The sequence below is a fragment of the Alligator sinensis genome, unplaced genomic scaffold, assembly GCF_000455745.1.
Source record: "Alligator sinensis unplaced genomic scaffold, ASM45574v1 scaffold175_1, whole genome shotgun sequence".
Lineage (NCBI taxonomy): Eukaryota > Metazoa > Chordata > Crocodylia > Alligatoridae > Alligator > Alligator sinensis.
The window spans coordinates 972,829-1,000,728 of NW_005842536.1; the positions used below are offsets into that span (position 1 = coordinate 972,829).

The following is a 27,900-nucleotide window of genomic DNA, read 5'->3' on the forward strand; positions in this document are numbered from 1 at the left end:
CCGCGCCCAGCGCCGACAGGTGAGCTCGACTCGGCGCGGGGGGTCACATCCGGGTCTCCGCCCTGCCCTGGCGGCGTCGGGGGGTGCACACAGGTGTGATGGCAGGCGGGTGTGTACCCCCCACCTGAAAACACAGGTGAGGCTTTATGGCAAGAGCCCCTGTGGGAGCAGCGCCCGGCTGGGATAGATGCAGACCGGGGCCCGGGGTCCCAGCACCTTCCTCGGCCGGGAAGGTGGTTCTCAGCGTGGGACCGCCCCTCCCATCCTGGTCCGTTCACGCAGCGACGTGCACGAGCCTGGCTCCGGCTGCTGCGGCTCTGCCTTGCTGACTTCTGCCCCCAGAGCGAGAGCGAGGCCGGCGCCGGGGCCCCCAAGAGCAGGTGCGCAGGGTCCCCAGGCAGGCCTTGGCACAGGTGGTGGAGCCGTCCTCTGGTTGTTGCCTCCCCTCCCCAACCCCGGCCTGTGTGAAGTGAGTGGGCGGCAGAGCTTAGCGCGTGGGTTGCTTTGTCCGGTCTGTTTGGCCCTAAGCACGGCTGTGCTAGTTAAGGGCAGGGCAGTAAAGGCTTATGGACATGGAAAACCGGCAGCGTGTTGACGTGGGGTTCAGCCCACTTCCTTTTAGGAGGCTCCTGCTGATGCTCTTCCTTAGGGCCCAGCGGCTCCACCCAGGTATTTTAACTCGCTCATTAAATACACCCACTCAGATGTTGTTCAGTTTGTTTTAAACTTCCTGTGTAGACCAAGTCAAATCCAGTCTTTGTTTCAGGAGTGCAGGTGTTGATCGCATGCCCTCAAGATGTTATGAAATGGTTGTGAGGAGAAACGTGCAGACTGAATGCACCCTGGCAGCGCCTTTCCCAAATGGCAAATTGTGTCCAGGCCGACACAATTTCACGCTGTAATTATTTTGTGATGTCAGAGAGATGCTAACAAAGTCGAAAGCAGTGATTGATCCGGCACAGCATTGTGTGAGCATTGGACTCCTGTCAATAAGAGGCCCTCATCAGATCGTAGAAAGGTAGGGCTGGAGAGGACTTCACAAGCTCATCTAGTTTAGCCCCCTGCTCCCTGAATAAACCATTACAGACAAGTGTCTGTTCAACCTGGCCTTGAAAATTTCCAACAATGGAGATTCCACAACTTCTCTAGGTAGCCTGTCCTAATATTTTACCATCCTCACAGACAGAGTATTCCTCCTCGTCTCCAATCTTAATTTCCTCTGCTACAGCTTGAGACCATTGCTCCTAGTCCTGTCCTGCAAAAGCCACAGAGAGAAGCCTATCTTCATCTTTCCTATAATCATCCTTCAAGTATTTGAAGACTGTTATCAAATTCCATCTGTCTTGTTCTTTCAGCCTTTCATCACAGATAATGTTTCCCAGGCTCCTAACTATGTCTGTCACTGTGCTGGACTTGTCCCAATCTGCCTATATCCTTCTTGAAGTGTGGGGCCCACACCTGGATACATTACACTAGGTGAGGCCTTGCCAGTGCTGAGTAGAACAGAAGAATTGCTTCCCTTGATTTGCAAGTGACTCTCCTTTTAATACAACCCGGTGTGCTGTTGTCCTTTTTGTAACAAGAACATGCTGTTGACTCATTCAGCTTATGGTTTACTGTAACCCGCAGGTCCTTCTCTGTAGTACTGCAGCCGTGCAAGTTATTCCACATTTGGTATTTGTGCATGCAGTGATTTCATCCTAGATGCAGGACTTTGCACTTGTCCTTGTTGAATCTCATCTGATTAATTACAGACTCTTTTTCCAGTCTATCCAGGTCCTTATAGATCCTAGCCTTGCCCTCCAGTGTGTCTGTCACTCCGCCCAACTTGGTGTCATCCACAAATTTGCTAAGTGTACACTCAGTCCCATCATCCAAATCATTATAACAGTATTACTTTATTTACTCAGATCCAAGACAAATGTAGTATTTTTTTCTCCCAATCAGTATAGGGGAGGAGACAAAGCCTCATCTTGGATTCAATTACCAGTTCAGGGCAGGTGGTGGCTCAGCATTGGTTTGGCCCTGGCTTAGGGCTGAAGTCAGAGGTGAGCTGCTGCTTGCTCCAGGCCAGAATATCTTGTTTGTTGAGGGAGGGGGCAAATGGCCAGTGTGAGTGAAGGGTGGCAGAGGAAAACCACAGCTTATCCCCCCACCTCCCTCACCACCTGCTCCCCTCCTCTCCAGGTGCCCCCTCCCCACCTTACTTTCTGCTTCATCTCTGGTCCCTCCAGCCCCAGTTCAGCCTGGCTGGGAGCTGCTGCTGGTTCTCCTGGCCAGACTTACCTGAGGGTAAGGGGTGGAGAACGTGGGCATGTAGGGTGATCAAAGGGTTGGGAGGGCAAACTGCAGAGAGGCAGGGAGTGGGAAGTCAGGCTGCAGTAGGCAGGCACAGACATGGAAGGGCAGGTGGCAAGGGGGTAGGCAACAGGGGGACACATGGTGGGGGTAGGCACAGTGGGGGGCAAGGGGTGGGACTTTGCCCCCTCATCCCCTGCCACAGCAGTGGGGGAACAAATTCAAAACTATCTTCCACTAATTGCATTTGGTACATGGAAAATTTTATAAGAAATTCAGTTTTCCATGTAGAGAATCTAGTTACTGGCGGTGGGGGGGAGTCATCTTAAATTGAAAGTCATCTTGAATTTGGGTAAATATGGTAAATGATACCAGACCCAGGATAGAGCCCTGGGAAATCTTTCTTGATACCTCCTCCCAACTGGACATTCCTACTGATTCTTTCCAGTGAATAAAATGTTAAATCCCAAAATGTTTAACTGAAGTGACAGACTGTGGCTTAAGGCAGGGGTGTCAAACCCTGGCTCTACAGGCTGAATGAATGGTGCATAGCCTGCTCCACAGGTTGCATATGGCCTATTGACCTGACCCCGCTCCCCAGCATTCTGGATCCAGAGTATTCAGTGACTATGCCAAGACTCAGGCTGCACTTAAGGCCCACCACAAAGCAGTTGTGGGGGCAACCACATGCAGCATCTGGGTCAATTCTAGACTCGGGAGCAGCTCTGGGGATCAGTTGGTAGATGGGGCTCTGCAGGCCAGATTTGGTCTGCAGGCTGGATCATTGACACCTGCGGTTTAAAGGCTATAATGTTTAACTGGTGATGAAAAGGGGGATATTTTTTCAGTAGCCTTGTTTTCTAAGCTGCCTGTCTGACTCTCTTCAGCTGGCTTTTTTTCTATCTTCCAAAGTCTTACATCCAGTTTATTCTGCTTGGAATTGAGAACCCCTTGCTGTATTAAAAGTGTGACTTCTTACCTCTCAGTTACCAAAAGCTTATTCTCTCATGCATTATGAATGTTTAACATCTTCAATTTATGTATGCAGGCATTTGGGGGTTTTTTTACTAATGTTTAACCTGTGTTTGACATCTTATGTTGTAAGGCCATGGTCCTCCAGTTGGCTGCCTTAAATGCAGCCCTGGTTTGTGTGATTGCAGTTGCCCAGCATGAAGATCCTAGTCACTTATTTCTGGAAGATCCTTTTTACAGAGAGAACTTTTAAACAAAAGGCAATGTGTTGCTTTTCTTTAGGGAGATGTGAAAAAGCAACTAACCTGTTAAGGAAATTTCTCTCGTTGCATTCCATTGAGCTCTCAAAAATGTTTCTTTGCAAAATGAAATAAATGTCAATTGGGGCCCTGTCAGTGCTAAGTAAAGCAAACTATTTAATCTGTGTATTTACACTGTTTGTTTCTCGCTTTGTTTTCAAAGTGAACCTCTTCTTTATCTGGTTTCAGTATAACATCTCTGTGGGTAAAGAAGTTCTTCCTTTCTCTGCCAGTCGCAGTTTACACATACCGTTAGTGGCTCTGGAAAAAATGTAAAATGCAGTAAGAATGCTTAGTAAGAGCCTAATTAGATTTGGATATTAAGATTAATGTTAAAGGTAATCTTAAATTTATTAAACCTAATATGCAAGCCCTGTTTCTTGTAGTTTGACCTTTTTAAATCAATAATGAGAAAACAAAAGCAGATGCACACCACAAATCTACTTTAATGCTAAAATATAGTTAAACCAGCATAACCCTCCAAGAAAAGATGCCATCCTGTAAGAATGCAGTATAGCAATGTGGATTAAGCACTTTATAGTCACGATAATGCATCTACTGTAGTACTCATATTAGCATCAGCAAGAAAAAATCAGTCGCTCCTAAATTGATATATCAGTGTCAATAACATTTTTAATTGTAGAGCTAACCTAGGAAGCCTCTAAATAGTCAGATTCTTTTGGAATTAAGTTTAACTAAAAATCACTTTAAGTTCTGAATCTGGTTTAAAAAAAAATCATTTGCTATCCATTCTTCATTGTCTGCTCTAGTTCATTATTCTTTTGCTTTGCACAAGTCAAAACCAATCTTAATACATTTCTTTTTGCTTCTAAATTATACAAAGCTTTACAGGATAAGTTAATTTTGCAAATCATTCTTCAAAAACTATTTTTTTGTAGATCTTTTTGCCTCCCATCTGAAAAAAGCTGCTAGACTTCTGTTTGTAACTTCCCTTGCTAACTTGGTACAATTTGATGGTGATGTCTTCTCCATCTACATGGTACAGAGTTTCCTAAGCTCTTTCCAACTAGTCTGGCTCTCAGTGAAGTTACTGGCAAAGAAGAGCTGACAAAGCTTGATCTTTTGAGCCTCATTCTGACCCAGAAAGTGTTACCTATGTTGTAGGTGGTCAAAAACAATCCCATCAGGCTTTTGCTCAGAAACTAGGGAACATCCCTATAAGCATTGCGTCTCTGAGCAAGTGCCTTACGTCTTGAAAACTTACCCTCCAAAAGAAGATCTTGCAATACAAATAGGATTTATTTACAGTGAAGTTCATTTGGCTGTAAGCTTGTTTTGTCTTTCCCATTTTTCCTCCTTCCTCCCCCTTCTGCACCCCACCCCCCCACCAACTTTCCCTGCAAAAATTCTACCTTTTTCAATATATTTAAATCAAATAAGTGCTTTGTTTGGGGTACCTATGGTTAGCTTATTACAGACTAATCAAAGGCAGGTATTTATCTTACTAGAACCCATATTCATTATGTTGATACACACTTGATGCTTGAAAGCCTTTTTTGTCAAGGGTAATTTAATATATTTCTGATATTCATAGTGACTGCTGAAAACTCCATTAGAGAAGCTTAAGCTCGAACAATGTATATTATTTTCTAGTAGTGTTAGATCAAAGTGAGTGCAACTCTGAGATTAATGACTGATTCATTTTTGTCCAAAGTTTTTCATAATTGTAACCAGAGATCCCTCTAGGAAGGGGTGTTTCCATCTAAACAAGAATTTTCATCTTACCAGGCTTAAGGTCTGTTCCATGCATGATTACTGATTTTCCTGTCACCTCTCCCATATTCTCAGTGTCAGAAGGTCATCGGGATTCTATTTGTGGCTGCAAAAAGTCTTGGCCACCCATCTTTGTGTTTCATTTTGCACTTGCTCACCAGATAGCTAAAGGAACTTTATTGTTTTATGATCTTTGTAACCTTACTCATTAGGGCTGTTTGAAGCTTTGGTCCCTGGTTTGATTCGGTGGCCGAATCTCCGAATCGAATCAGGAGACCCTTTAATCTCTCCAAATCAAATCAGAACTGTCCAAATTGATTCGAAAAGATTCGGTGATTTGGACATAGACACAGCTTTAAAGGTTTTTTCTGCGTACCTCAAGGTACGAGGCAGCTCATCAACACTGCGATGGTAGGGTAGATGGAGCATCCCACAGGAGCTCAGAGGGGTCCCCAGTGTGCTCAGCAGCAGACCCAGAAGTGGACCAGAAGCACTTCCGGTCCACTTCTGGCTCCACTGGGGAGCACGCTGGGGGCCCCCCCCCGCTCAGTGACTGGGTGCTGGGGGTGCACCGCGGGGTCCCCCTGCGACTGATCACAGAGCTGGGGGGGGCGGGCAGCACGTTCCCCGGCGGACCCAAGTACTTCCAGTCTACTTGCGGGTTCGCCACCAAGCATGCGGGAGGGCCTGCGCTCCTGTGGGACACTCCATCCGCCTCATCATCGCAGCGTTCACGAGCCATGCCTGGTACCTTTAGGTATGTAGAAAAAACATTTAAAGCTGTGTCTGTGGCTGAATTACTCATTCTCCAAAACAGCGTCAAATCTTCAGATTTGGATTCGGCCAAATCAAATAGGGGACAGTGATTTTATTGGCCGAATCAATGAATCAAACCACTGTCCCCAATTCAGGCCAAATTCGAATCGAATGTGGCCCGTTTCACACACCCCTATTAATCATCACACTTCTAGAAAGACAGAAGGCACGGCAGGTGCCACCTTGGACCCTTAAGTGGTTTAGAGAGGCATGAGCTTTCATAGGCAACAGCCTACTTCATCAGATGTTTATGAAAGCTCATGCCTCTTTGAATCAGTTAGTCTCTAAGGTGGCACTCTACCCTGCCTTCTGTCTGATTTCAGACTAACATGACTAACCAACTCTCTTGTCTAGAATGAAGTGACAGTGCAGCCAGACTAGCACTGCTTCCTACTAAGATGTTATCATTGCAGACTTCTGTAAGGGAAGGATATAATTCCCTGTGTACATACTTGCAGAGCATTATTACTTGGATTTGGCCCCATGAAATGGTGGCTGAATTTTATTAGTAGAAGGAAATGGTTCTTAGAAACATATATTGCTAAAGGTCCAGTTCTGCTTTTCTGGCTTGTCTTAAAAAAAACCTATTGACCTCAGTGTGTTTTTAGAGGCATTCGTTAGACTAAAAAGTGCCTTGATTAATGCTCTTTATCAAATCTTACAGATCATGGAAACCTTGACCATGGGTGAAATAAGTGGAAAATTTACACTTAGTGACAAGTTAGTTACTTAATTTGTGTTTCCTTTGTTTCTTCTAGAAGCCAACAGTAGAAATCTGCCTCCTGTGGCTAACTTTTCAGGAACAACCTTAACAACAGACCAGGTAATAAAAAGATTAAATAAATGGTTCAAAATGCTTTAAATACATTGGAATAATATGTACCTGTGGTAAATTGAGTTAATATTTGAAGGCTTTTCAGACAAGATTTCAAGCAGATTTCTTTTCAGCCTTCATCTAATTAATATAGAATCAATTTAAATAGTTGCACTAATGTCAGTGAGTATTAGATTAGGCCTCAAGTTGTCTGAACAGTTTGCCTAATTGTGCAAGTAACTTGAGTATTTGCACATGGAGAGGGTCCAGCAGTGCAACCAGCTGGCTCTCTGCATGCATTTTTTGGTTACTTGTGAACTTGTCTTCAAGCAAGTTGGACTCATGAGCTGAGTGGCTAGTGGAAAACTGTTCCTAATGTATACTGAGAAACCAGAACACTGGTGCAGTTCAGAAGAATGGATCTACTCGGTGACTTTTCCCACCACCGAAAAAGTGAAGCCAAAGGAGTTAATAACATTGTTATTAACATTGTCTTAAAATAATACATATTTTGAAACCTGTCTAGTCCTCATTATATGAGGAGACATAAGTAGGCTGATATGTTGTCATCCACGATCATTTGTAGGCCTTTGGTCAGCAATTGGTGCCCCTTTTCCCTAGCCTCTGTCTGGCTAATTTATTGCTTTTACATTCTGTTTGGCTGTTGGATGCAAAATAGAATAATGGCAGCTACAACAAACATTCAGCGTAGCTAAATGAAACCAGCTAACATGGCAATATAATTGGAAAACCAATGTGATACCTGTTAGTCCTTGTAAGGGAAATTCGAGTCCATAGTCCTCAACTCTTCCTAGCTTTTGTCAGTTCATGTAATTGTAAGGTGCCATGCTTGCTCTGCAAACGTTGGAACATGGATAGCTGCTTAGGAGAGTCTGCAGTTGCCATATCTGACTGCAGCCAGTCTTCTAACCTGCCAGAAAATAATAGTTATACTCTAGAAAAAATGCAAGGTTTCTTCTTAAGATAAGATAAGATTGCTAGCCCAATTTGGACTATTACACCACTTAAGTATGTGATCAATATGTTGCTTTCAGAACTTCTAGAGTAAGCAGAAAATAGTGCTCAAAACTGCCCAGATGACTGCCTGTATAAATAGTATAACTAGTCAAAAAAGAATGTCTTTCATTGCTAAAAAGTATGAGTGAAACTCATTTATCACGACACTGAAAATAAGTTTTGTTTTTTCAAAAAGAAACAGCGAAAAACCAGAAACAAAATCAGAAAGAAAAAAAATAAAACACAGGAAGTCTGAGCAGGATCCGAATTCTTACAACATACAGAATGTACTAGATTTTGTGAGAACCATGCATTAACTTTTGTTAGACACCGTTCATGAAGAGGGGTTTCATTAGGCAGCTTAGGTGTGGTCAGAAAAACTGTTAAGATATTTGTTTGCAAGTAGACTTAGGAAGTAGAGCAAGCCCTGAACACAACAGAGAGAACCCCTGCTCACCTATGCCTGCCATGTATGTATTGAGCCCACAAATCAGGCAGCATAGATAGCATAGGAATGTGTCGTAATGCCTTGGAGTGGCCCTGAGCTTCTTGGGGTAGATGTAGATGTGTTCATGGCCACTCAGGGGCACTCCTGAACCATTGAACCATCTCAGTGTGGGTGGGATTTTTCTGTAAAGTGGTGTTGCTTGATTCACAACTAAGGCTTATGCCTCTAGAACCATATGTTTTAGTTTAACCATACTGAAAACTAGGTGACGAGCAGAACCTTGCTGAGAAATCACATGCTTAATCTTACCTCAGCTGTTCCTGTATAAAGTATAAAATTGTTAGCATACACAAAAGAATGTGTGTTAAGCATTTGATGCTCTTTTGTTGTGTGTGTGTTTGTGCGCGTATATCTTTCAGAGGGTATGATTATAATGGAAATAATATGTTCTTGTTTTACAGTTATGATCTACTTTCATAAGTGAGCTGCATTGGCTTTTTGGAGTGAACATACAATAATGAGTGGTGCAGCTTTGGGCATTGAGATAGTATTTGTTTTTTTTCTGGCTTTATTCCTGCTTCATCGATATGGAGACTTTAAGAAACAGCATAGGCTTGTAATTATAGCAACATTGTTGGCTTGGTATCTCTGCTTTCTGATTGTGTTTATATTGCCTCTGGATGTTAGTACGGTAAGAAACTTCTGAGATTTTTCTTCTTTGTAAAAGCACAGTATAACTATTCCTTTATACAAAAATATATCACATATGATATACAATGTATATAATTATGTAAGTTACTAAAACATAAATACAGTTGTATAAGTCAGTAGACAATTTTTAATTATGAGAAGGATCTTATTTTTTGAAAATGTTAAGTTGAATAAAAGGTATTTGGAGAAATACTATCAAGTTAAAAACAGTACATACTTAAAAGGAATTTGGAATGTATGTATTGAGCATACTAAAACTTCAATGAGTTTTACGTTTTAAAATTCGTTATTTTTGTTGCTTCTTTTAGCATTTTCCTGAGCCTGGCCAATGTACAGTCACTAATCGGTTTTACTCCCCTCTGCCTTCCCTTCTCCTCCCCCCCACATCAGTTTCTCCACTAGTCATCCCCCCCCCTCGCCCTTTTTATGCATTACTTCAGTGCTGAAATGCAAACCTGGAATGCAGGACACTTATGTTTTTTTAATAATCCGCTTCTGGGATTAAGGTGCAAAAAACATAGAAATATTGAATTGTTTGGGGCTATATATGAACTACCCTCTCTCACTCTGATTCTTCTTGTATGTGTTTCACGTTTTGTATTAATTATTGGGATAATTACTTGGCATAATATTGGGTGGTTTTGTTTGTTTTTAGACCATATATAATCGGTGCAAACTTGCTGTTAACTCCAGCCCTCCAGAAAGTAACAGCAATGGAACTTATACTACCCCTGCTCCAAGGTATTGGGAACAATATTGTTTGTTCTGCATCAAAATATTAAAGGAATTTCTTTTTGTGTGTGTAAGTGAGCATAAGTATACCGGGTACTTCTAAAATCAAGCAAATAGCTCTCCTGCCCTAGAGGGAGTGTGCTCTAAAGTCAGCATATGGCAACTAAAGTTTATAAATGCCCAGTTAAGTGAGGGAAAGAAAAAAGGGACAATAAGAATGGTTAATAAGGCATCTACACAGCTTATTGCTTCAGTGTTTGATTATTTAAGCATGTTGATTCCTGTGACCTTTCCTTAGGCTCCTTTGCTGTAGACAAGATAACAGAGGAATATGAATGTGCCTGGAAAGATGCCTTTGAGAATTTCTTTCTTGCTTTCACAGTTCTAAAGGTTTCATAGAGTTAGACCATGAGAGTTTTGAGAGAGAAGGTTATCTGTGTGTGTGTGTGTGTGTGTGTGTGTGTGTGTGTGTGTGTGTGTGTGTGTGTGTGTGTGTGTGTGTGTGTGTGTGTGTGTGTGTGTGTGTGTGTTGCTTGTAGCTGAGATAGTAGATCTGGGTAAATTCCAAGCAGCTTCAAAGTTTATGGCAGAAGCTTCACGTTCATGCCCAAGTATGAAGCACTGAAATCATAAAACCAGGGTTTCTCTCTGGGTCTACCCTGTTCAGCCTTGAATCTATCACTTGTTTCTCTGTCAACTATTACCATACTTGAAAAATTACTTAATACTCTTACTTCTCACAGGTAAGCAGAGTAGTTGTTTCTACAACATTTTTAGAACCTGGGATCTAAGGGGGTACCCAAGTAGGAAGTATCTTTTTCAGTGTCCCAAAGTGGCAAGACAGTGTTTATCCATGAAAAATTTAAAGAATCACCTTTACTAGTGGCATATGCATAATATGTTTTTCCTTTTGCTGAGTATAAGTTAAAGTCTTGAACTTTAAGACCATTTAGCATTTCCCATGTAATGCATGTTCCTATTCTTGTACAGTTTTAAGAAGGTACAAGCAGTTAAGGTTTCTTCTAAAAGAATAATAGTTATATAAATAAATATTAACATTAGAGGTGCAGTGATATATTGGATCGGTACTGATAAAAGGAAAATTAACACTACTGGCCTTTTTGACCAGTGTAGCTGATAATGTCACAGATAAATGTCGCGTGCAGCTGCTGCATGCATGTGACCAGGAACGCAGCCTGACAGCTTGGAGCCAGTAAGTCAATGGAGGAAAGGACTGTGGGGGAGTAGATCGAGGCCCCCATGGTGAGGGTGGGAGTGGGATATGGGTAGTAGCAGGCACTGCCCAGCCAAGGATGAGAATGCAACCCTGGGAGTAGGACTGAGCTGTGGGCAGCCTGTCCGGGGGGAAAGCAGTGGGGGGCGGGCGGGGAACGGCTCCCTGTCTGCTGCTGCATGCATCCCTGAGAGAGGCATGGAGGGCATGTGCGCCCCTTGAATTTGTGCACAGGGTGAGGGTAAGCTGCCCACTGGTCTTAGGGCCACAGGCTGTGCTGGCCTCTTCCCAGCCCCTACCCCACTCCCTCACCATGGGGGCCTTGGTCTGCTGCCCCCCCTCCCCCCACACCTCTTCCCCTCCCCACAGACTTACCAGGTGGATGCTGCTCTCCAAACTGCTGGGCTGCATTCCAGCAATCAGATCGGTATCAGCCAATATGGCTATTGGTATTGACCAATGTGGCTGGTTAATAGTTGGCCATCGGTATCGGCCAATAAAACCTTTATTGGTGCACCCCTAATTAACATGCTTGATCTAAACATACCAGTTACTGAAAAAGTGGCCTGAACAGTAGGTTCTAGTGCAAGGAGTTGAACCCATCCAGTTGTGCTGGCTCTAACTGGGCACCACACACAGCACGTACCCCATGCTTGCCCCCTGTGCTGTGTGAAGTCTGTAGCCTGTTCAGACCCACACTGTGTACAGCATGCATTATCCCCAGGGCTTGATGTACATGCAGGTTTTGAGACTGGTATGGTGTGCATGCTGCCCGGAGCATGCAGGCTGGACATGGCATTGCATGTAGCACAGGAGTCCAGGGTGCAGGTTGCATGCAGTGCCCTGTATTGACCTGACCACCTGCACTGCCTGCAGTTTGTGTAGTGCGGCGTCCAGGCTGTGTTCCACACGCAGCATGTGGGGCCAGAGCTAGGACATGGGGTTGGTCCAGCACCCCAACGACTGTGTTTGACATCCCTGCACTAGTGTTTTTTTCTTTCTAATTGAATGCCAGTCTTTTGAACTGTACTGCTTTTTTCATTTAAGGCAAATGGTCGTGTCTTGTCTAAATATTTGCTTTATGTGATAAGTTACCATTAAAATGGTACAAGTTATATGATAGTCATTCTAAAATCATTCAGTAAAGTGGTGATAATTTTTCAGTAGATGTTATGAGTTTTTCTGAGTAAAGAAATTCTGCATTCAGATTTCATTTTCCCAGAGCCGGACGAAGGGACTTTGATCCCAAAAGCTTGCAGAAAAGGACAGTTTTCTTGCCCTTTTCCAGCTGGTCTAATAAAAGGTATCATTTTGGAACCAAGAGTTCTAGTTTTCTGTATGTATGTATGTATGTATGTATATTATTAACATGTAGCACTCTCATCTTACTACAGGAAACAGAAGTGTTTCAAGCCATGGAGTTACATCCCTGATGGAATTATGCCAATCTTCTGGCGTGTAGTATATTGGACATCACAGTTCTTAACATGGTAAATAATGTAAAAATTGAAAGCAAAGATTCTGTGTATAATATGAAGACACCATATGCTAATATCTACACCTTTTAAGATGATGTGATTACAAAACAGTTACAAATATTATAAATATATAGTCTAATATAAAATAAATACATCTGCTTCCAAATAAAGATATTTTAATTCAAAACAGCAATCTTTTGCTAAATTAGATGACAAGTATATCATATCTTTAGAGCTATACAGGCAGTCCTCGGACTTGCAACACAATTGGTTCCTGAAAACCGCGTCTTAAGTCAAAATGTTGTAACTCGGAACCAATTTTCTCATAAAAAACAATGTTTTAAATGGGGGATTGTTCCTGAACCAAGGCCTGATACCCTATTTTCACCAAAAATACCCCAGAATTTTGTACTCTATCAACTATAGATGAGTAATATAGCTACATTAATGCATTTATATCGTAAATAGCAATCATATTGATTTGGATTGATTCTTTGAGGTGACTGCTGGACTTTTTGAAGGGTTCTTGGCTGGAGTCTTCTCAGGAGTCTTGGGTGCAAGTTTTTCTGGAGTGTTGTCTGCTTTCTTAAAGAAAGTGTCCAAGCAAGTTTGGACAGATGTTCTCCAGGGAGATGAGCGTCACAGCGAACTTGTTCGCTGGCGTGGCATGGCATCTGATCAAGCGTTGTAAGTTAAAACTGATGTCATAAAGTTGAAACAGGGTGTCAATGTATAAACATTGTAAGTACGAAACATTGTAACTTGAAACGAAGTCAAAGACTGCCTGTACTTTCAGTATTTCCTTTCATGTAAGTTTTTTAGGAACAACTCTTAAATTTGATCAGCTCCTGACAGTAGAAAATGGTTTCACTGTTGGCGATGTTTTCATTCTCAGTATCTTTTTGAAAATAGGTCTTAAGTTTCTTATATTTTCTTAATTGAGAATAGGCTATAATTGTTTTCATAGAAGATCCATAGAATCATAGAAAATTCCAGTTGGAAGGGACCTCAGGAGGTCATCTAGTCCAACCCCCAATTTTACTTTCTAAATGGCTCATTTCCCCCAAGTTCATAGTAGGTTGTGCCTTGTTTAAGTTGAGAAATGATCCACTAATGTAAAATTTCAGCCTCTAGGGTATTAAAAAGAGGAACACAGCCTCTTTACACAGTAGTTCTTTAAGTTAAAGAGAAACTTTTAATCCACATAGCAGGTTATTTCAAGGCTTGTTTATCAGATTCGATGCATCTCAAAAGTAAAACCTAATATAATGGTTAATAAGTTTGCTAATTGAACTGTGTTACCAGGTGATTGTTGTTGCACCAATTTAGTACTGTTAATGAATTTTGCTTGTGTTTTGTATTAGGATTTTGTTACCTTTCATGCAGTCGTATGCAAGGTCAGGAGGATTCTCCATTACTGGGAAGATTAAAACTGCATTGATAGAGAATGCGATCTATTATGGCACATACTTGCTGATTTTTGGAGCCTTTTTGATATATGTGGCTGTAAACCCACATTTCAATTTGCAATGGTAAGAGAAATGCTGTGGCAAGCACTTGTCTAACTAGTTTTGTTTATTTATTTTTTTAAAATTCTGTATGCTAACATATACCACTGTAATGAGGAAACTAGACACTGTTAATCTAATATGGAATTTATCAGGTACATCTGTTCTTTGCTGTGTAAGGGGGGGAGCCATCCTTGTTTGAGATTTTTTTTCCCCCTGAAATTTACTGCTGTTGGTTTGTTGCTGTCCTGCTCTCTGCCCTGACTCCAGGTCCCATTCACTGCCCTGGCTAGCCAGTGCCCCCAGCTCCAGTCCCTGCCCCACTCCCTCCCTCACCATGGGGACCTTGATCTGCACTCCCCTCCCCCACACTCCTTCACCTCCACAGACTTACCTACAGGGAGCTGCTCTCCATGCTGCCTGGCTGCATACCTGTAAAATGGTTATCGGATTGGTATCAGCCAATGTGGCTGGTCAATAATCTGCTATCGGTATCAGCTAAGAATCTTTAGCGGTACACCACTAATAAAAAGAGCCGTCCAACTACAAAGTTAGTGCTTGAAAATGTGTGACAACTCTATAGCTGGTTTCTATCTAGCTTTAATTTGAACCTGTGGCAGGGCCTTCAGTGTTTCTTCAAAAGCATTAGCTTTAAAAAATATTAAACTCCACATTGACCTAATTCCTCTTTAAATCCCTTGGAAATATTAGAAAGTGATAGTGGTATCTCCTGTTGGTTCTAGCATGGAAGGTACTGCTGCTGTGTTCACTTGTTTTGCCTACTACAACCCCCAACTCTCAGAGTCAGGAAAGAGGGGGTGCTTTTGTATTTTTTTTCCAGTCTAATCTGCTCTCTATCACTATATAGATAGGTTTTTTTCAACAACTGTTTCTGTGGAATCCCTTTTTCAGGATATCTTTGCTTTCTTTCTACTTTGGTTGGTCTGATCAACATCTCCAGAGTTAGCAAGCAAAGGCAATCTATGGATATCTTTAGTCTAGTGGTAAAATTCCCAACCCTGAGAGAGGTGTCCCATTTGGAACAGGATCTCTGGCCTCTTTCAGAAACTTGGGAGACATGGAAGATCCTAGCAGTTTCAAGCATAAAATCCCTTTCAGGGCAGGACAGAATTAATAATTACAAAATGCATCTTGTTTCTCTGTATTTGAAAATTTAACTAATTGATGATAATTTATAAGTGCTTTACTGTTTTAAGGAACCAGCTTCAGACCATTGGAATAGCAGCTGCCAACACATGGGGTCTTTTCCTCCTTGTGTTGTTGTTGGGGTATGGCTTGGTGGAAATTCCCCGTTCACACTGGAATGGAGCAAAAAGGGGCTACCTTCTCATGAAGACCTATTTCAAGGCTGCCAAACTGATGACTGAAAAAGCAGATGCAGAGGAGAACTTGGAGGATGTTATGGAGGTGAGCAAGTTGGATTTCATTAAGAAATAACAAGGGTTTAGTTATTCATTTCAAATTCTGCATTTCCCAGAAAAAAAACAGCTCAGTTGACGTGTGCTTACTTTGAAGTTAAATTCATGGGTGTGATCAAACCTCAGTTTGAGGGATGTACTGTATGCAATCAAATGCCAAAACTATCCCTGACCCATAGAGTATAAATTGTTAGATTGTGGTAACTTGGTATGTTGTCACAAATAAAAGTAATAGGCCATGTGGAATACCATTGGTTATTTGAGAGTAGTGTTTCAAAATGATAAATGCAGACTTGGGTGTGTTGCACAACTAATTAGTATTCATGGAAGCTATAGTGTAACAATGTTATGCTTTAATTAAGAACTTGTAATAAGACTCAATGTATTTCTAACTTCTATGTTACTTTTGAAGAGTGAATCAATGGAATACTTTCTCACCCCCTCCCCCCGCCACCCCCCCAACACATCACCCCCCAAAAAAAAAATTATGCCCTGCTATTTTTCTCTGACTTTGAGCAAAAAACAAAAACAAATTACTGCTGTATAAACTAACTTACCACCTAGTGTTTACTGAATTTTTCTACTAACCATGATCTAAAATTTTAAGTATCTGAAAATGTATATAGCATAGTAAGCTTTTGTGTGTTGATGAGGTAAATAACAGAATTAATTCTGTGAATTTGAAGAAACTTCAGCAATAAAGAAATAATTGTATAGAACTGATAATTCTGTTCATATTATAGTTTCTGAATTGGAGATATATAAGGCTTATGTCTTGCTATATTCAATCCTGGGTGCTTGACCAAGAAGCATTGCTAGCTGGAGAAATTACTGGTCAGTGTTTGTTTGTTCTTTTGAGGTCCTGTCTCTTGCTGACAACAAAAGTTACGACATTTGGAATATGATTAATGATGCCAATGATGAATAAACGTGTGTGTGTCATAGCACATTACAATTTTAAAGATTTGACACTTAAGTAAATAGTTTAGAAGGGAACGCACCATTTCTCGGCTACCTTAGTCACAGCTTTCTAAGATCTAGCACGTTCGTTTAAACTTTTATAGTTGAAAGTCAGTAAGGACTGAGAATACTAACAAAAATGTTGACACTGCTTTGGAGAGAAACCTGAAACATCTCTATAAGTTATGTGAATGAAACATCCACAGAACTTAGTTCTCCTCCAGAGTAGCAGATGATGCCCAGAGCCTTGAGTGTATTCATTTGGAAACTTTAGCAATCTAAGACTAGATAAGACCTCAAGTCCAGCCTCCTGCACAGAATCAGGACCAAGAAACCAGACCATCCCTCATTTATTCCTGCCTGTCTTGGTTTGTCTCACCTGTTTGTGAGCGAAACTAATCCCCAGTGAAAGTTTCCACAACGTCCTTAAGTAGCGTCTTCCAATACTTTACTACCTTATAGCTAATTTCCAATATTTAGCCTAACTCCTGCAAGTTATGGTGATTTTTGTCCTTCTCTTAGCAGCCATAGAGAACAAATGAGTTCTGTTCCATAATCTTCTGTGCATTGAAAGACCTCCCACTCCCCCTCCTCTTCCCTCCCAGCCTTAATTTTATCTTTTGCATAGAATAACCAAATCAAGTTCCTTCAGTATTTTCTCATGATCCTTATTTTCTATCCCTTTTTTGTTCTCCACCAGATTCTTTCCAGTTCATCTGCATATTTCTTAAAGTGCAATGCCCACAATTGAACACAATATTCAAATTTCTTTAGAAAAGTTCATTATCTTGAGCACTGTCAGTAAGATCAGAGAAAATCTGCTTTTGTTTCTGACTCCCTACTATGCCCCCATATTCTTTGACCAAGTCTAAAGTAGGAGAATTCCTGCATTTTTTTATTGAAATCAGCTGTAACCCAGTCTGACTGACTCCTCCTTCCATCTATCTATTGATATCCTCCAAATGATGTCCTCAGAAATGAGGCAGCCAGAGACAAGTGGGAAGGTATAAATATGCCAAGGCAACTGGTATACTGAGAAATGTTTTAATATAACTATGAGGAAGCTTTAATTGGTCATTTTGTGCCCCTTCCAAGTTTTATATCCTAGTATAAAAATCAATATACTCTTAGCCACTTACGTGCCTTTATAATTAGGGCTGCGTAGTTGAACAATAATAGAATACCAATTTATTATAAATACTTTTGGGTGTACACACAAGTACACAAACCCTAGACAGTCCCCAAGACCTGGTCCTCCAACCCTGTCATCCGTCCCCCCTACCCCCCACCCCCATATACTTACCTGCATCCAGCTACTGAGTCTGTTCCCAGGACCCTGCCTGGCTTGTCTGGGTCTGTGGGGGGGAGAAGGGATGTCTGCCTGGTGTGCGTGTTGCGGAGGGGGGGGTCAGTGTGTGTGTGTGTGTGTGTGTGTGTGTGTGTGTGTATCTGCCTGGCGTGCGCGTGTGTGTGTGGGGGCGGGGAGGGGTTTGCCTGGCACACACGTGTGTAGGTCTGCCTGGCGTGTGGGTGTGAGCGTCTGTGGCCAGGCAGCAGCAAGTGGGGAGAGGCTGCTTTTCTCCTAGCAGCCCAGGCAGGCATGCACCAGCGACAGGAGAGGGGCTGCTTTTGCAGCACAGGCAAGCACGTGGCATCAAGGGGGGAGGGGCTGCTTTCCCCCCCCCCCATCACCAGCAGCAATTAACGTGCATTAAAAAAATTAATGCAAAAACAAATTAACGCGTTAATTGCAATTGACAGTCCTACTTGTAATCATCATGCATGGAGCCACATACTGACATATTAAACATCATATTAAAAATCAAAACAAATCAAGCCAGAATGAAACTTCTTTTTGTTATTCCCAAAGCATTTCCTTTCAGTGTTCCTGCCTGCAAAACAGCTTTTCATCCACACGCTTATTTTTCCAAATACACACCATACTGTTAGCTTGTTTAATGAATCTTTCTAAGCTAGAAAGAATATTTAGAAATCACTTGTTCTATGCTTAGAACTTCTTGAACAGCCTTAAATTTCAATGTTTTTCTGAAATCACTGAGCAAAGACCTCTGCTGAGCCATGTGGAACTTGGACCCTAATGCTTTAGCTGCCTTTATGTATTGAAATGTCATTTTAATGTGTTGAATTTTTTTTCTAAACAGGAAGTCCGTAAAGTAAATGAGAGTATCAAGTATAATCATCCTTTGAGAAAATGTATTGATACAATATTGAAAAAGGTAACCAAATATTCATAAATTTTAGAGACTGTATTTTCATTGCAGTTGTCAAAAAATGCCCTTTAGCCTTCTGAAGACTCCTTGTTCAGGAGTAAGGTTTTTATTGAATAAATCAAAATGTTTAAACTATAGCATTATTAAGTCTTGAGGCTTTTATGGTTAGGTATTAATTCTATCTAAAAAATTTTGTATGAAATAATATGCCTGGAATATAGTTGTATAAGCATATTTTGAACTAGTGATTAGAACTTGCTGTTTTCTTTTTTTTTGTATTTAAGCCACCTAGACAAATAATGTGAAGGATGGCTGAAAAGGTTGATTTTCCTTTTTACTTTTATGTATCTTACCCTATTCTGAACGTATTGTTACACACTTGAGTAAAAACCATCTTTGTCTAACAAGATGCAGCATTTTTTTAACAATTGCATGCAAGACATTAACTTCATTTCTGCAAGTGAAAATTTGCAGAATTAAAGCATGCCTGTAGGCATGCCAGAAGGCTGCTCTAATACACTGTAATTAGTGCACTCCAGCCAGCCTTCGCATCTCGTGTTATCAGCATCCCCGCGCTTCAAAATGGCGATGGGAGCGCTTTAACTAAAGCTCATTCAATGAGCTTTAGTTAAAGCGTCCCCACTGCCGTTTTGTAGCACGGGGATGCTGATGCACAAGATGCTGCAGGTGCTTTAATTAAAGCACCACCCCTCCCAGCCACCCCTGAATCATGTGTAAGAACGCTCAAAGAGTGAAAAATATTTAGTATCCTAAATGAAATGTACTTCAGTTACATCAGGTGTGCAAAACTAAATGTTTTGGGTATCTTTATGGTAAGGTATACCTTTTATAAAAAGAAGTTTATCAATTCTTGTACTCTTAGTGTCCTACTGAGTATCAGGAAAGAATGGGCAGGAACATGGATGACTATGAAGACTTTGATGAAAAGCAGAACAGTTATCCGAGTGAGAAAAGTCTGGTCAAACTTCACAAACAGGTATCTTGATAAGTGTATGGTTACATCATTTCTCTTGCTTGGGTAGTCACTTAAGACTGCTTTATTTTAAGTTCAAATGCACTGAGATCATGCTGTGTTTTCTTTGCAATTTTTTGGTTGCAGCTGCAAACAGAATGTTTATTTAATTTCATTACCTGTTCCTTCTGCTCTTACACCAGTAACAACTGCATACAAATATCTGAACATCAGTTCATACAAACTTGCAGGAGGAGTTTTATGAGGTTTTGTACTGGCAGTCATGGGGATTCCTAGGGTTGATGATTGTCTGCAAGTTCCAGGGACTGAACTTGGTGGCCCAGGAGACCTCTTCCAGTCCTAAGTTCCTGCCTAGATACACTGAAGCATGTTGTTGGTGCTTGTGATTATACATAATACTATATGACTTCCATAAAGAATCTTAAAAAAAAATTGCAGTGAAAGCATAAGAAATTAACTGATAGAATATGGTGAAAGTGCTAGAGAAGTGAAGTACTTAGTTTGGCAGTATTTTGTCATACGTCTATTTTTCATAAAGATAAGCAAATACATGGAATTAATCTTTATACTCATGTGATTGTGTAAGCAGTGTAGTATGTATTTCCTAATTTTTCCCCTCTTACTTCCTGGATCAAGTATGTTACAAAATGGAACTTAATGTTCTTTTTACCATAGGTGATTTATTCAGTTCAGAGGCACCGTCGTACACAAGTCCAGTGGCAAATTCTTTTAGAACAAGCATTCTATCTAGAGGATGTGGCAAAAAATGAAACCAGTGCAACTCGTCAGTTTGTACATACTTTTCAATCCCAAGAACCTGAAAACAGAATTGTGCAATACTTCTACACGCCGACTGTTGGTATGTCTGAACTAGCAAAAGTCCCATGCTCTTAAGGAATTCTTTGGATCATATTGCCATAGTGTGCTTGTGTCTGAGAGAGTACAAGGGTATTTCAGAAACTTAACATCAATTTTGAAATCCAAACTCATTGGGCACAAAATGTTTTTAAGTACCCAACAGTGGGGATCCCTGGTGGGATCTTTGAACACACCTGTTGTTTACAACTATGTAGAGAATTGACATGGTCCAGTAAAACACCATTGCACACAAAATGATTTCATTTGACAGTTCCATTACTTTTTTAAATGCCCTCCTATCTTTGTAGTTGAATAATTAAAATAGACAGCTGTCTTCATGGAAGAACTGACACACTGTTTAATGATTCCACTTATACTGTCTTATTCCTAGATGACAGCTTAACTTCAGAATCTTAGACTTTGTCTCTCTTCCTCATCTCTAACCAAGTGTAATTTTAATGTTTTATATTAAAAATTGGATGGTACATGAAATTTGTATATATATTTTTGCATATTTTACTTGCATTGTGCGAACTTATTATTTGTGAAACAGGAGCGGTGTATTCAAATGATGATCCCCACAGTTCCACACTTGCTAGTGCTCATGTGCTACTTTGGATTCTTTAGGACTAGCAGGGGCTGCACATTAGCAATGCTACTTTGAAATAATATTTTAGAAAATTCCATTTTTTCTGTTTCTCTTCACTAATCTTTGGGGGGTTTTTTCTTTTTCTAGAGTGGTACTGGGAGTGTCTCCTGCGACCATGGTTTTGCAGGATTCTTGCCATTGTGTTGGCTGCTTTCTCTATAATTGTTGTATGGTCAGAGTGCACATTTTTCAGCACTAGGCCTGTTTTGTCCCTGTTTGCAGTGTTTATACAACTGGCAGAAAGAACATACAACTATATTTATATAGAGGTAAGGTTTGAGTTTGATCATCTACCAATTTTATTCTTTTGGTTGGTTGGTTTGTTTTAAATCCCTGCCATAGTGATAGTGACTGAGACTATATTGAAATCAGCACTTGTAAACTACTGTCCCTTAAATTAACTGTGAATGTGAATTACAGGTGCTCTTTAAGATATGCAGCCCTGTGCAAGAGAAATTGCCCTCTTGTGGTGTACACCAGGGTCTGATCCAGTTTAGTGAGGCACTGTTATCTGAAACAGAAATGGAACTTGTGTTTGTTCTGAGGTCATGGGTTGGAGGTGTGACGTGTAGCCTCCTCAGTCTCTGTTCCTTGGACTGATTTATTTTCCTTTTGTTTTTCTGAGCTTCCATGTATGCAGACCTCTGCCTCTGAATGGCCAATCCATAGTTTTAAGAGGTATGGTTGGCTTAAGAGAACACACAAAATAGGAACTGAGCTCCAAATTTGGAGCCTGCTAATAAAACAGAATAAACTTTAAAGATATGATTTTTTTCTATTTTAGTTCATCCCCATTATCTAGTTGTATTTAGAAACAGTTTGCTTACACCAGCAAATGCATATTCCTAGTATGTTTGAATAGTAATGGTGTTAATTGGGACAGCATTTAGCTTTTTAAAAATGTACTTCATGCTGTTGCCATTTTTATTTTTTTTTTAAAAGGCTTCTATACTTAATGTCAAACTGGAAACTTAGTTTTTTAAGAAATACTTTATATGCATTGGTTGTATTAAAATACCATGACAAATTATATATATTGAGAATTGATTTCTATTTATTTATTGCTGTATTCTAAGTCTTGTAATTGCATTGAATTTTAAGTTGTAGAAGTAAAAGTAAAAAAAGGGAATATTTTTGTCTTTTAGATGGCTTGCTTCCTTACCATCTTCTTCTTAAGTATCTGTGTTTACTCTACTGTCTTCCGGATCCGTGTGTTTAATTATTATTACTTAGCTTCCCACCATCAAACGGATGCATACAGTCTCCTTTTCAGTGGCATGTAAGTATATATTGTTTGTGAGAGCATTTCAAATAATATAATTTTTAATGGTGAGAGTATTTCAAGTATAACCCTCATCAATCAGGTGGAGATAAAATGTATTTTCAGTTCGCCTTTAAAGCAATTTTATTCCTAGTTGTGCTGTATTTTTCTTAACACATCTTCTAAATGGGGAAATTGTTTAAAAGTTGCTATTAAATTCAATTCATACAGGTTATTTTGCCGTCTTACTCCACCACTGTGTCTGAATTTCTTGGGTTTGACTCACATGGATTCATCAATCTCTCACCAAAACACTCAAGTAACTGCATATACATCGGTAGGTATAGAAAGAGAAATTTTTATGCTACAAAATAGTTCAATAATAACAAAATATATTAATGTGAAATACTTATATTAAGAGTATCACTTGATTTGCTTCCTTGACTTGCATGGAGGCAGGCTGAAAACTATTGTCCAGACTCATTCATTAGGCAAGAGAAAGCTACTGATTGTAAATCATTAGCAATCAGGCTCTGGCTCCATTTTTAGTCTATAGATTATGAGAATGAGCACCACTGGTCGAAAACAACTTTTTGGCACCCTGGGCCGGATGAGTGGGCTGGGGTTAGTCCATGGGCCTGACAGAGCCATGTGTGCTGGGCTTTCATAGATTCATAGACATTAGGGCTGGAAGGGACCTCAGAAGATCATTAAGTCCAGCCCCTTGCCGAAGGGGCAGGGAGTCAGCAGGGGTCATAGGATCTCAGCAAGATAAACATCCAAATGTCTCTTGAAGGTGTTCAAAGTAAGTGCTTGAACCACCTCTGGCAGCAGTCTATTCCAAACCTTGGGGGCTCGGACAGTAAAGAAGTTCTTCCTTACGTCTAGCCTGAAATGGTCATGGAGGAGTTTGTGACCTCTTGCCTTTGTCATCCCTTGGCATGCTCTGGTGAGCAAACGTTCCCCCAGATCCTGGTGAACACCCCTGATAAACTTATAGGTGGCCACCAGATCACCCCTGAGCCTGCGTTTTTCCAGGCTGAAGAGTCCCATGGCTCTCAGCCTTTCTTCATAAGGTCTGTTTTCCTGACCTCTGATTATGCATGTGATCTTCTGCACTCTCTCAAGCTTCTCCACATCCTTTTTGAATTGTGGAGCCCAAAATGACACAGTACTCCAGCTGTGGCCTCGCCCAGGCCGAGTACAACGGGAGAATGACGTCCCGGGATTTGCTTGAGAAGGATCTATGGATGCAAGCCAGTGTTTTGCTCCCTTTACTAGCCGCAGGATCACATTGAAGGCTCATGTTCATCTTGTGGTCAATCATGACCCCCAAGTCCCTTTTGTCTGTAGTGCTAGCCAGCGTAGCACTGTCGAGCCTATAAGCATGCTGCAGGTTTTTCTTCCCAAGGTGGACAACCTTGCATTTTTCGGTGTTAAACACCATCAGGTTCTCGTCTGCCCATTTCCTGAGCCTGTTGTGGTCAGCCTGGATCTCCCTCCTGTCTTCAAGTGTGGCCGTTTTATCCCACAGTTTGGTGTTGTCAGCGAACTTGGGCAATCTGCTTCTGATACCAATGTCCACGTCATTAATGAAGATGTTGAATAGTATAGGCCCAAGGACAGAGCCTTGAGGGATCCTATACTCGGGACACAAGGGATTGGCATTGCCCCCACATGACCCTGTACGCTGGGATCAGGTGCCTGGTTCCAGTGTGCAGGGCCCAGAGCCTCCCATGGGCCTAGAAGTCTGGCCGGAAGAAGCAGTGCCACCACTCTCCCACCACCAAATTTCTGGACTGATGGGGAGCCCCACAGGCCGGGGCACTGGATCAGGCACCCCTGATGAGCAGGGGTTGAGCACCCCTGTCCTAAGCTAACTGAAAAGTGCAATGTTACTTTTTTAACTTGTATGTAATGATTGCATTTGTACATGAACGATATAGTTTTATGCTTAGTTTTCAGTCTCAACTTTTTCTCTTTAAAGTAGATATTTATTGAACACCTTAACGGTTTGATATTAACAGAATTACCAATTCTGGTGGTAATCTGTAGTAAGAATAAATTGTGAGGTTTTATATAGATTTAATACAAAGAGGCCTACCCAAGTATCTTTTGACCAGTGCTGTGGTAATGTGGTGCACTGACAATTTATTGATAAATGCTGAGTAGAAGGTGATTTAATGAGTTATTACACGTATGTAGGTAGATGTATAGTGAATGTAGACCTGACTGTAATGAAGCTGGCAGTAAAAGTGGAAATATGAGAGATGTGAATACACAAAAAGACTAGAAATATTGAGATCTTGCTTTAATATTAATGCATCTTTTTCTTTTCAGATAATGGGCTCTATGCGAGTGTTATCCTTCATTGCAGATGGATTTTATATATACTATCCCATGCTGGTTGTCATTCTCTGTATTGCCACTTATTTCAGGTGAGTTATTCACACCTCTAAACGTATGCATTTTTTGGTTATTTGAACACCACTAATTTCACAATGTAAAACTTTTCTCCCAACCTTTAAGATGTTGCATTGACTTCATCTTCAGTGTTTTCAACTAGTTTAACATTGTAGTATCTGTACATTTTAGGTAGAAATACTCTTAGCGCTGATGGCTGGCTGAATTTTTCCATTAAATTTCCTTCTTAGATTTTTGAGGATCTATGCTGCTTCAACTGTAGTGGAAAATCTCGTTTCCATTAGTTGAAGACTGGATTTCATGAGCTGGGAGTTATATTTCTGGTATGATCATCTAATATACTAAGCAGTGTTAGCAGAGTTTGAGAACATCAAACCTTCTCTAATACGCTTGTTTTGATTGGCAAGTTTTCTAAATTGATTAGCATTTATTTGGAAGGCTCATAGCACCTGGTGTTTCAGCCCTCTAATCTCTACATTTCCATTTGTTTAGAGGTTGCATACGTAAAATTGTCTGTCACTAGAATATAGTTCATGATGCATTATTAGATTGCGCAATCTTGTTATAGGCCTCAGTAAAGGCACCAAAAATAGGACCCAGCCCAGACTAGTCTCAATTTGTTTTCTGACAAGGCGCTATGAAGAGACTGCAAAAATTGCTATGGTGAAGGGAGGAAAAAAGTTCCATCAATAACTTTGCAAAAACATGTGTGCACCATCAAGTGTCTGTTTTGGGTTTGTTTGTTTTTTAAGAGAAAAGTGACTTTTACTCAATACTTGGTAGGTGTAAAGATAGATATGGCCTGTAAGGTGAGTGTTGAATTAGGAGAGGTCAGTGGCCAGGGGAGACCAACCCCCAGAAAGCATTCTTTACATTTTAAAGCAACTTGTTCAACCAGTTGGGAGAAGAAAAGGGAGTGTTGGTTGTTTTAAGGCTGTTCAGGAAGAAAGGAAGAGACTTTGATCTAAAATTTTGCATTTAGAATGCATAAGAAGCTGAATGTTTCATAGAATCATAGAAAGTTAGGGTTGGAAGGGCCCTCAGGAGGTCATCTAGTCCAACCCCCTGCTCAAAGCAGGACCATCCCCAACTAGATCATCCCAGCCAAGGCTTTGTCTAGTGTGGTCTTAAAAACCTCCAAGGATGGAGATTCCACCACCTCTCTGGGTAACCTGTTCCAGTGCTTTGCTACAGGCAACCCCTGCTTAACACCGTTTCACTTAGCACTATTTTGCTGTAATGCTTATTTGAAATTGATACCTGATTTCACTTAGTGCTCAGTGAGTTTCGTTATAACACTTGCAGTCGCCATCTCGGGTCATCAAATACTTTCAGTTTTGCTTAATGCTCGTTTTTTTAGGAACCAATTAAGAGCACAAAGTGGGGGTTGCCTGTACCCTCCTAGTAAGAAAATTCTTCCTAATATCTAACTTAAACTTCCCTTGTTGCAACTTGAGACCACTGCTCCTTGTTCTTTGAGCTGCTGCCACTCAGAACAGGCTAGCTCGATTCTCTTTGGAACCACCCTGTAGGTAGTTGAAGGCTGCTATTAAATCCCCTCTCAGTTTTCTCTTCTCTAAATTAAATAAGACAAGTTTCCTCAGCCTCTCCTCATAAGCCATGTCCCTCAGCCCCCTCACCATTTTTGTTGCCCCTCTGTTGGACCCTCTCCAATTTGTCCACATCCTTTCTGTAGTGAGGGGCCCAAAACCAAACACAGTCCAAATGCAGCCTCACCAGTCCTGAATAGAAGGGAGTAATCACTTCCCTTGACCTGCTGGCAACACTCCTACTGTTGCAATTCAATATATCCTAAGTGCAGGACTCTGCACTTGTCCTTGTTGAACCTCATGAGATTATTTTTAGCCCAGCCCTCTGAATTCTAGCCCTACCCTCCAGTGCATCTCCTACTCCCCCCAGCTTGGTGTCATCTCTAAACTTGCTGTGGGTGCACTCTGTGCCATCTTTCAGGTCATTGATGAAGACATTGAACAAAACCAGTCCCAGGACCAACCCCCTGGGGCCCTCTACGTGATACTGGCTGCCAACTGTACATCGAGCCACTGATTATTACCCTCTGACCCCGATGCTCCAGCCAGATTTCTGTCCTTTTTACAGTTCATTCATCCAGCCTGTACTGCCTTAGCTTGCCTGCGAGAATGCTGTGGGAGACCATATCAAAAACCTAGCTAAAATCAAGATATACCACATCCACTGGTTTCCCTGCATCTACAGAGACAGTCACCTTATTATAGAAGGCAATCAGGTGGATCAGGCATGACTTGCCCTTGGTGAATCTATGTTGACTATTCCTAATCACCCTCTTCTCCTCCAAGTGCTTAGAAATGGATTTCTTGAGGATCTGCTCCATGATTTTTCCAGGGACTGAAGTGAGGCTGACTGGTCTATAGTTCCCTGGATCCTCCTTTTCCCCTTTCTTAAATATGGGCACTATGTTGCCCTTTTCCAGTCATCCAGGACCTCTCCTGATAGCCATGAGTTTTCAGTGATCATGGCTGATGGTTCTGCAGTCTCATCAGCCAACTCCCTCAGCACCCTTGGGTGCACCCTGTCCAGCTTTTCTAAATAGTCCCTAACTTGTTCTTTCGCCATTGTTGGCTGCTTACCCCCTCCCTAAACTGTGCTGCCTGACGCAGTAGTCTGGGAGCTGACCTTGCCTGTGAAGACTAAAGTGAAAAAGGCACTGAGTACTTCAGCCTTTTCTGCATTCTCTGTCACAAGGTTGCCATCCCCCTTCAGTAAGGGACGCACACTTTCCCTGATCCTCCTCTTGCTACCGACATGCTTGTAGAAACTCTTCTTACCTTTCATGTCCCTTGCTACCTGCAGCTCCAGTTGTACTTTGGCCGTCCTGACTTCATCCCCGCGTGACTGAGCAGTGCTTTTATACTCCTCCCTATTTATTTGTCCAAGCTTCCACTTATAAGCTTCCTTTTTCATAGATTCATAGATGTTAGGGTCGGAAAGGACCTCAATAGATCATCGAGTCCGACCCCCTGCAT

At 41.3% G+C, this 27,900-nt stretch overlaps 1 protein-coding gene across 9 annotated transcripts in view; it reads left to right on the forward strand.

Annotated features, from left to right (window-relative positions):
* Window positions 1-27,900, forward strand: part of LMBRD2 (LMBR1 domain containing 2) — a 42,842-nt gene continuing 14,942 nt past the window's right edge. Inside the window, exons 1-16 of one of the 9 annotated variants that reach the window (XM_025213539.1) lie at window positions 1-19; window positions 767-1,018; window positions 6,878-6,942; window positions 8,860-9,089; window positions 9,765-9,850; window positions 12,283-12,378; window positions 12,470-12,565; window positions 13,918-14,085; window positions 15,279-15,489; window positions 18,623-18,697; window positions 19,575-19,688; window positions 20,361-20,544; window positions 21,280-21,461; window positions 22,338-22,471; window positions 22,685-22,790; window positions 24,794-24,891. In XM_025213539.1, coding sequence (XP_025069324.1) covers window positions 8,916-9,089; window positions 9,765-9,850; window positions 12,283-12,378; window positions 12,470-12,565; window positions 13,918-14,085; window positions 15,279-15,489; window positions 18,623-18,697; window positions 19,575-19,688; window positions 20,361-20,544; window positions 21,280-21,461; window positions 22,338-22,471; window positions 22,685-22,790; window positions 24,794-24,891 — 1,724 coding nt within the window. In that variant the 5' untranslated portion in view covers window positions 1-19; window positions 767-1,018; window positions 6,878-6,942; window positions 8,860-8,915. Of the gene's footprint in view, window positions 137-450; window positions 470-766; window positions 1,019-6,877; window positions 6,943-8,859; window positions 9,090-9,764; window positions 9,851-12,282; window positions 12,379-12,469; window positions 12,566-13,917; window positions 14,086-15,278; window positions 15,490-18,622; window positions 18,698-19,574; window positions 19,689-20,360; window positions 20,545-21,279; window positions 21,462-22,337; window positions 22,472-22,684; window positions 22,791-24,793; window positions 24,892-27,900 lie in introns of those variants that run through there. The other 8 variants (XM_025213540.1, XM_025213538.1, XM_025213541.1 and 5 more) reach the window with 8 other exon arrangements.